Source organism: Mya arenaria, chromosome 17 (assembly GCF_026914265.1).
Source record: "Mya arenaria isolate MELC-2E11 chromosome 17, ASM2691426v1".
In the NCBI taxonomy this organism is placed as follows: Eukaryota; Metazoa; Mollusca; class Bivalvia; order Myida; family Myidae; genus Mya; species Mya arenaria.
In genome coordinates, this window is record NC_069138.1 from 37,309,385 (window position 1) to 37,321,181 (window position 11,797).

The following is an 11,797-nucleotide window of genomic DNA, read 5'->3' on the forward strand; positions in this document are numbered from 1 at the left end:
ACATTAGATATCGGGTGCCATACACCCATCCACGCTATACATTATATTCCGGGTGCCATTCAACCATCCAAGCTATACATTAGATATCGGGTACCATTCACCCATCCACGCTTTACATTAGATTTCGGGTGCCATTCCCCCATACACGCTATACATTAGATATCGGGTGCCATACACCCATCCACGCCATACATTATATTCCGGGTGCCATTCAACCATCCACGCTATACATTAGATGCCGGGTGCCATTCCCCCATACACGCTATACATTAGATATCGGGTGCCATACACCCATCCACGCCATACATTATATTCCGGGTGCCATTCAACCATCCACGCTATACATTAGATGCCGGGTGACATTCCCCCATACACGCTATACATTAGATATCGGGTACCATTCACCCATCCACGCTATACATTATATTCCGGGTGCCATTCAACCATTCACGCTATACATAAGATGCCGGGTGCTATTCCCCCATCCACGCTATACATATGATATCGGGTGTCATACACCCATCCACGCCATACATTATATTCCGGGTGCCATTCAACCATTCACGCTATACATTAGATATCGGGTGCCATACACCCATCCACGCTATACATTATATTCCGGGTGCCATTCAACCATCCAAGCTATACATTAGATATCGGGTACCATTCACCTATCCACGCTATACATAAAATATCGGGTGCCATTCCCTCACCCACGCTATACATTAGATGTCGGGTGCCATACACCCACCCACGCTTTACATTAGATGTCGGGTGCCATTCCCTCACCCACGCTTTACATTAGATGTCGATGTCGGATGCCATTCCCCCATCCACGCTATACATTAGATGTCGGGTGCCATACACCCATCCAAGCTATACATTAGATGTCGGGTGCCATTACCTCACCTACGCTATACATTAGATGTCGAGTGCCATTCCCACATCCACGCTTTACATTAGATGTCGGATGTCATACACCCATCCACGCTATACATTAGATGACGGGTGCCATTTCCCCACCCTAGCTATACATTAGATACCGGGTGCCATTCCCCCATCCACGCTATACATTAGATGTCGGGTGCCATTCCCTCATCCACGCTATACATAAGATGCCGGGTGCCATTCCCTCACCCACGCGATGTCGGGTGTCATATAAAACGTTCGACATAACCAGAAGATAATGAGTTCGACATAGCGTGTGTCGACTGTAATTTAAAAACTGAGTTCGGCGTGATACCGGCCAAATAATGTTATGTTTAGGAAAGTATTTAGATGATTCACACAAACCGTTTTCCTGATTGTTTATACATTTATTGTGTAGACACCTTTTCTTAGACACTCGACATTCAAAACTCTCCTTCGCAGCAGGGATTATGTTCTTGAAAAAATGTATCTTCCACTATGTATTTATCTTTCACTATAAGTGGCGTTAAGTACTGTGTTGATGCTTAAGCATTGCCCCTTCTCATTCACAGTGAAGTAATTTATTTTGTTGGTCCTCAAAGTTTAATTCAATACAATACTAATAGTTACTCTTTGAAACATGATATCCCTCAATCTAGTTTTTTCCAGGTCATCTTGAGTCCAGTGTTTAAATTCAGAAGATACGATTAAAAATATGAAAAAACAACAACACTCAATGACATCATTAAGGAGAACCATCTCACTTAAGATACCTGATAATGGTTGCCCACTTAATGATGAGTTTAAAACGGTTACGTGTGTCGTTTAAGAATGCTATTATAAATTCTAAGCTCAAATTAAACTTGAATTGACGCCACAGTCAACATCTTGTTTCAATTACCGTTCCAAGGCGGTAGCCCCATTATTCACTAACAGATATATTTCGATGCGTGTGTGGAACCCCCAGTAATCTTCATGTTTCACTGACCGTTCCAAGGCGATAGCTCCATTATTCACTAACAGATATATTTCGATGCGTGTGTGGAACCCCCAGTAATCTTTATGTTTCACTGGCCGCTCCAAGGCGGTAGCCCCATTATTCACTAACAGATATATTTCGATGCGTGTGTGGAACCCCCAGTAATCTTCATGTTTCACTGACCGTTCCAAGGCGGTAGCCCCATTATTCACTAACAGATATATTTCGATGCGTGCGTGGAATCCCAAGTAATCTTCATGTTTCACTGACCGTTCCAAGGCGGTAGCCCCATTATTCGCTAACAGATATATTTCGATACGTGTGTGGAACCCCAAGTAATCTTCTTTTTTCACTGGCCGCTCCAAGGCGGTAGCCCCATTATTCACTAACAGATATATTTCGATGCGTGTGTGGAACCCCCAGAAATCTTTATGTTTCACTGACCGTTCCAAGGCGATAGCCCCATTATTCACTAACAGATATATTTCGATGCGTGTGTGGAACCCCCAGTAATCTTCATGTTTCACTGGCCGTTCTAAGGCGATAGCCCCATTATTCACTAACAGATATATTTCGATGCGTGTGTGGAACCCCCAGTAATCTTCATGTTTCACTGGCCGTTCCAAGGCGATAGCCCTATTATTCACTAACAGATATATTTCGATGCGTGTGTGGAACCCCAAGTAATCTTCATGTTTCACTGACCGTTCCAAGGCGGTAGCCCCATTATTCACTAACAGATATATTTCGATGCGTGTGTGGAACCCCCAGTAATCTTTATGTTTCACTGGCCGCTCCAAGGCGATAGCCCCATTATTCACTAACAGATATATTTCGATGCGTGTGTGGAACCCCCAGTAAACATCATCTTTCACTGACCGTTCCAAGGCGGTAGCCCCATTATTCACTAACAGATATATTTCGATGCGTGTGTGGAATCCCCAGTAATCATCATCTTTCACTGACCGTTCCAAGGCGATAGCCCCATTATTCACTAACATATATATTTCGATGCGTGTGTGGCGTGTGTTGAACCCCCAGTAATCTTCTTTTTTCACTGGCCGCTCCAAGGCGATAGCCCCATCATTTACTAATATATATATTTCGATTCATATTTGGAACCCCCAGTAAACATCTTGTTTCACGGACCATTACAAGGCGCTAGCCCCATCATTTTCTAATATATATATTTCGATGCATATTTGGAACCCCCAGTAAACATCTTGTTTCACGGACCATTACAAGGCGATAGCCCCATCATTTTCTAATATATATATTTCGATGCATATTTGGAACCCCCAGTAAACATCTTGTTTCACTGACCATTACAAGGCGCTAGCCCCATCATTTACAATATATATATTTCGATGCATATTTGGAACCCCCAGTAAACATCTTGTTTCACGGACCATTACAAGGCGCTAGCCCCATCATTTACAATATATATATTTCGATGTATATTTGAAACCGTCAGTAAACATCTTGTTTCACGGACCATTACATGGCGATAGCCCCATCATTTACAATATATATATTTCGATGTGTGTGTGGAACCCCCAGTAAACATCTTGTTTCACGGACCATTACAAGGCGCTAACCCCATCATTTACAATATATATATTTCGATGCATATTTGGAACCCCCAGTAAACATCCTATTTCACGGACCATTACAAGGCGATAGCCCCATCATTTACAATATATATATATATATTTCGATGCATATTTGGAACCCCCAGTAAACATCTTGTTTCACTGAGCATTACAAGGCGCTAGCCCCATCGTTTTCTAATATATATATTTCGATGTATATTTGGAACCCCCAGTAAACATCTTGTTTCACGGACCGTTCCAAGGCGCTAGCCACATAATGTACTAATATATATATTGTAATACATATTTGGAACCCCCAGTAAACATCTTGTTTCACGGACCGTTCCAAGGCGGTAATCCCTACAATATATACTTATATGCAGGCAATCGTTACCTGTATTGTTCTGTATAAGATGTCGGATATATCTCGTTTAGAATATGTTTGGCTTTGACCGTATGCATTTAAGAAATCGTTAAAGGTTGTTTATAAGTACGTTGAGCACATAACCCAATAATAACCTTTATTGTTTTAAAAGTGGTCTAAACCACATTCTAAATGGACCAGTCACTGGTTATATCTACCGCTTCACATGATTAAAATCAATAACGACTGACTGCTGATTTACTGCTATCTCATTTGAAGAAGGAAAGGTTGCCAACTTAACGGAGTCGTCGAATATTGCTTGTCCTTGTAGTTTACTCTGTATTCATGATTGTTAAGTATTAACTACATGAAGATATAATTGATTTTAATATTTAAAGTTTATCGTTATTTCATTAATTGTGATGTTCGGTCCGTACACACCAAAACTGGATAATTCAATTTACTCAACAATAAGTACAGGGACATTCCCTAAGCCCAATACTAGACCATGTTTTCAGCGGATACGGGTGTTTTTATTCAGACACATTTTGAAAACCAAACATTAGTTGTGGCCTTATTAATTTTTTAAAGTATCAACAAAGAATTATTTGTGTTTCAACGATCCCAGCCCTGTAAGTAGGTGTCATTTTTTTTATATTTTCAACTGTGCTACAATAATGTATGAATACAATACAAAAGCAATGTATCTACAAGGAAGTTATGAATGATATCAATCTGCATAATATCATGTTTATAAGACATTAAGCAATATAAAACCGCCATTCACTGTTAAATGTTGTACTTTAGCCCTTAAGGTGTGATACCGAAACAAATAAAATGTGCATACTTATATATTGAAAGGAGACGGAATATCACGGACTTCAAGGAACGTCGCATTATTTCGATGAATGAACGCACTAGGGCACGCGATTAAATTCCATAAAGCGCGTTTGCGATTCTAGTCATTTGCTCGCTTGGTGAGTGCTAAAAGATTAACTGTGTCTACTATCGTCCCATAAGGTAGAAATACCATATTTTCTACACATTCCTTTCAAATGAAACTCGGTATCCTTTATAAAAACCATTTTCGCGATTTATTCATCATTTTCGATATATTAAAACAATTGTATTAATTGTGGTAAATCTTATATTAGAGAAGGAGTGTATCATAAAGCAATTAATTGTATTGCGTTCTAGTGATCAAGTTACAACATTACGGTATTGAATTGTATCTTCTTTTTTTAATAACTTTGAAGGACAAAAGGCAATAAATCCACTCAGATGTTATGCAGTCTACCTGTCTAATTACCAATTTATTGGATACTGACAGATATACAGCACTATCAGGCCCTCATAACATTTCATTGTTTGCACTTGCGAGTTTTGTGGGTAATACTTTATCATTATAAAACGATAAAATGTGAATGAAATATTAATACTCCCCAGAATACCAGTGTTTTCGTGGAACATTTTGTTCAAAGGTTCACGTATTCTAAGAGCACAGCATGAAATGAAACAAAGTACAAAACTAATTTAAAACTAAAAATATTTGCAAGTATAAAATCCCCCGACATTATATATTTTCGAGTTTACAAACAAAAGGGTGATAGCATAACAGTTTTAAATTACATTGAATATAGGAGGAGATAATACGTTTTCGCGCTCACCCCTCGAAACACTTATGAATTAGTCTTTTCCAGCATATTATGGGAATCCGACGAAGACAGGTCAAACAATTGTTACATTAAAGCTGCACTCACACAGGGTGGCCGTTTTGACAACTTGTATCTTTTAGGCTAGGACGAAACTTTACGTAAATGTTTGAAAACCGTTGATATGCGTATAAGAATGCTGATAGAATATCAGGACGAAGATTTTAATAATTACGTCCGTAAGTTGATGTTTTATGGCTATAAGCGTTACTTCGCTTTAAGACAAGAGTAATTCTCTGCAGTTTGTTTTGCAATTGAGATGTGTACTATTGTGAGTTATCTTATATCAATTGAATTGAAAGCATTGGGCAGCTAATTCTGAGACAAAATATAAACGTTGTCTAAGGTTAACTGATAAATTGAAATCACTACGCGGTTTACTTGCAGCGTAATCAAATGTAAAGAATTCTGACATTGTAAACCGTCCATATCCATCCGAGGTTATTTTCTATGGAGTATGACCGAGGTGCTCCAATTGTTATTAATAGATACAAAAACAAAACCAGTTCAAACATATTTCCAGAGCTATATATAAGTAAAGTGCAAACATATTTATTCAACATATAAATGAAACATCAAATTGTAACATTTTTTAAACTTTTTTATATAGCAGCCATAACTTTATCTTCCCCGACAATAGTTCAATACTCTAGATTTTAACAAAGGAAAAAGATTTTTGCAAGAAGTTCGGAAGCGTTTCACAAAGATGGCATACACGATTGGATTGATCATATGGTTGACAAAATATATACGAAAGAAGAATGAAAATGAAGAAAATTCATCTGGAGACATGTACACTATTTTACCAACTTTCAGCGCTAGAAAAATGTGTGTCATGTAAGTAATAATGAACACAATTGTTAATATAAACCATATAATAGTCTTAGTTGGGAACCCATGTCGATGCAGCATCGGTGTGTGGCTACGAACACTTCTTAGGCTTAGCTGCTTTGAGAGTTTCTTACGTTTTAATTCACATTTTCTCAATGACCCATTCAGAGGGTACTTATTGTTTGAATGTTTTCTAAGCGTTCCATTGGCCTGACCGTCTTCAGTCAATGGTTCCTGCTCGGGAACGTTTATGGATACCCGTGTTGGATGATGTCGCCCCTCTGTTTCTAACGGCTCGTGTATAATCGCGTTTGGATCATATATGCCAGAACTTAACGTAATGTCAAACGAATTCTTACGTTGATTGGCCATCGCCTTGATTTGTTTTCCTGCTTCCCGCATGACGAATGAATAGAGGACAATATACGTCAATGAAATTCCAAACAGAAGAATGATGAACACCCATTTATATATAATTCTCCATACTGATTTTTCATACCGCTCTTCCGTTTCACAAAGATGTATAATAGTATTTTCTCCGTACTTATTAGTCATATTAGCTGTCTTAATTCCGCTCATGATCGTTCCAGGTATGGACAACAGAATGGGAAATACAAACGCCACAGCTATAAGGATTCTAACCGCTATTGTTGGGGTCATTTGTGTTTTGAATGGCTGCACTACCTTTCTGAATCTGTCTATTGATATCACGAGAAGAGCCAGACAAGAAGCTGAAGCTCCGAAAACATTGAAGAAAGTCTTCACTTTACATGATAAAACATCCCCGAAGGCAAAATAATGACGTTGCTTTACCATCTCAGCAGGTATCAATGTTAAGCAAATCACAAGGTCAATCACTGCTAGAGTTAGTACAAACACTTTGAAGTTATTGCGTCGATAGTCCCGGCTTAATGAAAAGACAAGTAAAATGAGAAGATTACCTAGGACGCCAAACAATGTAAAGAAGCCGAACGTCACCGTCAACGGGACCAGTGCTTTTGCGTAACGTTGGTTCAGATCCTTCAACGATTCGGTCAAATTGTCCGCAGAATCAGTAAAATTGTCTGAGAAATTCATTTTTGTTTGCACGAGCTTCAAATGCTGAAGCAGTTATTTGTCGTCTGCTTGATTTATCTTTAAAACGTCATAAGCGCATTCTCGTTATTTGATGCTGTTCCGTTTGAGATTTCGTTTGAATTTTTTTGCGGCTAACATTGTATTTTCCTATTGACACATTTATCCAGAATCAGTTTCCAACGCAGAAGTTTTCCTGTTATCCTGGTGAATGTCAAGTTTCTTCATATTTATACCGACTCCGGATTCTCCATATCTGTCATTTATACCAACCCGCCCATTATATGAAAGGTAATGTTCTCCTACTCAAGTCCATAAAGCATCCGTTTGAATTGGATGCATCCTATTTAATGAAAAGCTTCAGCGCCACCATGTTCTGAAGTTAATGCATTTTGTCATCTGCTGATTGTTTGTAATTATTTTCCGCTTTAGGCATCGCCAGGAATAACGGAAACATTTGTTTTTATCAGAGTTTATAATTATCCCAGCCCGCAGGAATTCTTAATATCTTAAAATCATAGCTGAAATTAACATTGTGTAAATCCAAACGGTTTAAACGAAGTCATACACAGGTAAACAGATGAGATAAAGATTTCAGATAATTTCGCATCCTTCAACATAATACGGGTTTGCTCCGCGTACAGTAAACAAAGGCAGTGAATATAAACTTATTATATCCGATATAAGATACTGTCACTTCAATATATAATTCGATGGATCCGGTTAATTCATTTTAATCATATTCGTTCACAATCATTTCCGCACTGGTAACATGATTCGCTTGTACAACAGATGTATCATTGTTTTGTCGTTTTTCTTTATTCCTGGGGAATAATGGAGTATAAATACGAAGAGAATTGACCATATACATCTGTCCCTCATTGCCGCCACACGTATACTGTCCTTTGAGGGGTATGGGACATACTTTTGTTTCCTGTTTGTACTTACAAGCCACTTCAGGCCCGCTTATCAGTCCAAAGCAGCTTGTGATTTGTGAGTTTATCTCGGTGGTCAACTGGTCAGCTTGTCAAGTAGCCAGGGTGTTGAGTGGCATCTGAAGGAGAATAAGAAAAATAAATAAGATTAAAGCACAATGATTTCTTTGATACAGTGCATTGTATTGTAATTTATTTTGATCAGAAAGCCACTGGTTAATACAGATAGCACGTTTTAAAACACATATATCGAATTGAAAAGACATAACTTGTGTGTTTGATGAACGACGTTGTCTTTCAGTTTTTCTAGAAAAGCCATTGGGTATTTCAGAGAGCACGATTCCAATTTAAGCATATCAAATACAACCACACATCTGTTTTCACTGCAAAATAGCATTGGTGTCTGCAAAATGAAGTTGCACGAGGACTGCGACAGTTTTATTGTCCAACGATATCAAAGTAAGATAAACACAGAAAACATTTAGTGGTCAACAATATACTTTGTCCAATGATAAGGCAGTATTATTTACTTTTGTCAAAACTTTTATTTCAGTAAATCAGCAATCAGCCGTTATCGATTGTAATCAGGTGATGCGGTAAATATGAACAGTGTTAGTAGGTAGTTTACACAATGTTATGACGACCACTAAAACCATGTATTGTGTACTTAAAAATTAATGCTTACGCGAAAGCGTACAATCAAACCTTTTTTGTAAGTACATACTAACAACCTTTAAAGTGGCACTCTTATTCCAATTCAATACATACACATGATAAACCCTCAACTACTTACTAAATAATGTATTTATGGAAAATATTTATTACTATAAACAATATTATAACCGTGTATTTAATAGCTGAAACGCAAAAATATTAAATGATTGGTGAATGCTAAAAGATTTACTGCGATCTACTATCGTCTCGTAAGGTAGCAGTACTGTGTTTTCTGCACATTTCTTTTAAACTAAACTCGGTATTCTTCATAAGCATCATTGTTTTCGACATTTGTTCACCTTTTTTTGTATATTAAAACAATTGTATCAAATGTCTTAAATCTTATTTGGAAGTAATAGTGCACCTTTAACCATTAAAAAACAACATTTTTGAACACGAATTTGTAAGAAGTTAGAAACAATACCTCTCGTTTAGGTTGTTGGTCAAAGACATATGGCCCTAGGTATACAACTGTTTAAAATTCAAAATTTAATTAAATTCCAATATCTACTAGTAGAAGAATTATTGTATTAAAACCGCCATTCTCTGAACATTATTAGACGCATATGATTTGTAATGCGATATAAACATCACAACGACGTTTGATAATATGAATCCTAAATCAGCGGGTGATAATTTCACATACAGTGCGTGGGTAAATACATATTCACCGCATTTAAGATCACAGAGGGATGTGATCAGTATTAAAGTGGAGAACTTGGTTAAATTAGTTACAGAGTCATATAACAGTTTCAAAGCGAAGATTGTTCCTTCTTCTCAAAGCATGGGTCCAGATAACAATGTCTTTAATTACAAATCGTGTCAAAATAGCGACGACAGATGAATATGTTTTTCCTTATTCCTCTTCTCTAAACGTTTACTCAATGGGAAAGGATATAGTTTGCATTTCGACTTAAACATTCTTCAGGAAGTTGATAGTAACCAAATATAAATTGGTGTAATGAACTATTCATAATACAAAATACAATTAAAACTATCGGAACAAGCCAATAGGCTGAACAATTTATGTTGCACAAGGTCAAAGTCCAATAGACACTTAACGAGAGAGAGTGAAGACATTTATAATGCAATTAGATGATTATCTGTTATGTCATTAACTATTTATAATAAAATGATCTTATTGCGGAAGCGACTTAATAAATAATTAGTCCATTAATACGCCTTATAAATTATAACCGTATGTTATAAATCTAGAAGTTATTATTATTTGGTTGATGAAAGTAAGATGAATCGTAAAAAAAAACTCGATACAAAAAATAGGTATATAAAATATGTTCATTCACTGATGTATGTAATTTTAATGTGTTTCTCAAAGTTATTATGTTAATTATGTATTAAGTTCACCTAATGCCGGTATACAAATGTCTTATGGACGACAAAGTGAAACACTACACGTCTTCATGAGGTTGAAAGCATTGTTCAACTTTTATAAGGTAGATATGGAATTATACGAGATGCATGTATCTGAAGTAGTGTCCTCTAACTTCTTCACTTCGATTAATAACAAGGCAATGTATTACATCGGTTTGTTATAGTTTAAGCTGCAACCTCACAGATTGACAATTTTGACATTTGTATTTGTATGTTATTTTTCAGAGTCAGCTGATTGTGGTATCAATCTCTTCAATTCAGTCATATAATATATAAGATAACTCACAATACAGCATATCTCAATAGTTTTGAAAACTGTCGAAAAGTTTCATTTTTTCTTAAAGCGTTAGTAACGCTTTTAGCCATAAAACATCAATTTTCAAACATATAAATATGAAAAACTGCTATAAATTTACGCAAAATCGGACCATTCCTAAACAAACAAAATAAAACAGCTGTCAAAACGGTCAATCTGTGAGAGTGCAGCTTTAAAACCCAGATTTTACAAGGTTGATAACAATGAGTTTAAATCAAGGAAGTCAAGTTGGTTTAAATTCTAACCTCATTACAACGATTAAGAATGTGAAAGTCAAACATATGTTAAATAAATAAATATATTCACCTATCCTCTTACGTAGGAATATATTTTAACATTCATGTATTTGTTATCCATTTCGAATCGCACGATAATGATTTAAAGTAATGGATACACGATTTGTCTCACATGAAAACTGAAGGTAGAACGCATCATGTACGCGATCACCTTAACATGTGTATTTTTATTAGTCATTGTGAAAGGAGACGTTTAAATTATGTACGGCTAATTATAAGTTTTATTTATAACCAATTTATATCCAATGCTATTGCGTCTTTAGAACTTTGATGATTTGGTATCATTTATTTGTTTTTTTTGCTGTAAAACAAAACGCAGTTATTTTTTTGTATGAATACACCTTTAAATTTGGGAACCTTTCTACATTGCTCATATCTATTTATAGAATAGTTGCGCTTTCTAATTTAACTTTCAGTGCGATCCTACACAGACATGCAGTTCAACCAATGTTATCAGAACGCCCACGGAAATAAAGCACGCCCTACGGCAACATCTAATAAAACGTTTGTTTGGTGTTCCAGACCAATTCAACAAAATACCCGCATCCCCGATATGTGCTTAAAATCTTCTGTGGTATTCTTTAAATATTGTTTTCTTCATTACAGAGTTAAGGCGCTGTGAAGTAACAAAATACCTACCTACCCATCCAAAGATGTGGGTAGGGACACCCCAAAAACAAACT

At 36.7% G+C, this 11,797-nt stretch overlaps 1 protein-coding gene across 2 annotated transcripts; it reads right to left on the minus strand.

Moving 5' to 3' along the window:
• Positions 1-6,092: 6,092 nt before the first annotated feature.
• LOC128222822 (cholecystokinin receptor type A-like) lies at positions 6,093-11,276 on the minus strand. 2 transcript variants are annotated; one of them, XM_052931952.1, is made up of 2 exons: positions 11,125-11,276; positions 6,093-8,515 (listed from the first exon to the last, which is right to left on the minus strand). In XM_052931952.1, the coding sequence occupies exon 2, from the start codon at positions 7,462-7,464 to the stop codon at positions 6,178-6,180; it is 1,287 nt and encodes a 428-aa protein (XP_052787912.1). In that variant the 5' UTR covers positions 7,465-8,515; positions 11,125-11,276; the 3' UTR covers positions 6,093-6,177. The 2 variants fall into 2 exon arrangements, with proteins under 2 accessions (XP_052787912.1, XP_052787913.1); XM_052931953.1 differs by lacking the exon at positions 11,125-11,276 and adding an exon at positions 9,535-9,676.
• Between the last annotated feature and the right edge of the window lie 521 nt (positions 11,277-11,797).

Excerpts from the sequence above, each read along its gene's own strand:
- LOC128222822 (XM_052931952.1), bottom strand. The coding sequence starts at position 7,464 with ATGAATTTCTCAGACAATTTTACTGATTCTGCGGACAATTTGACCGAA.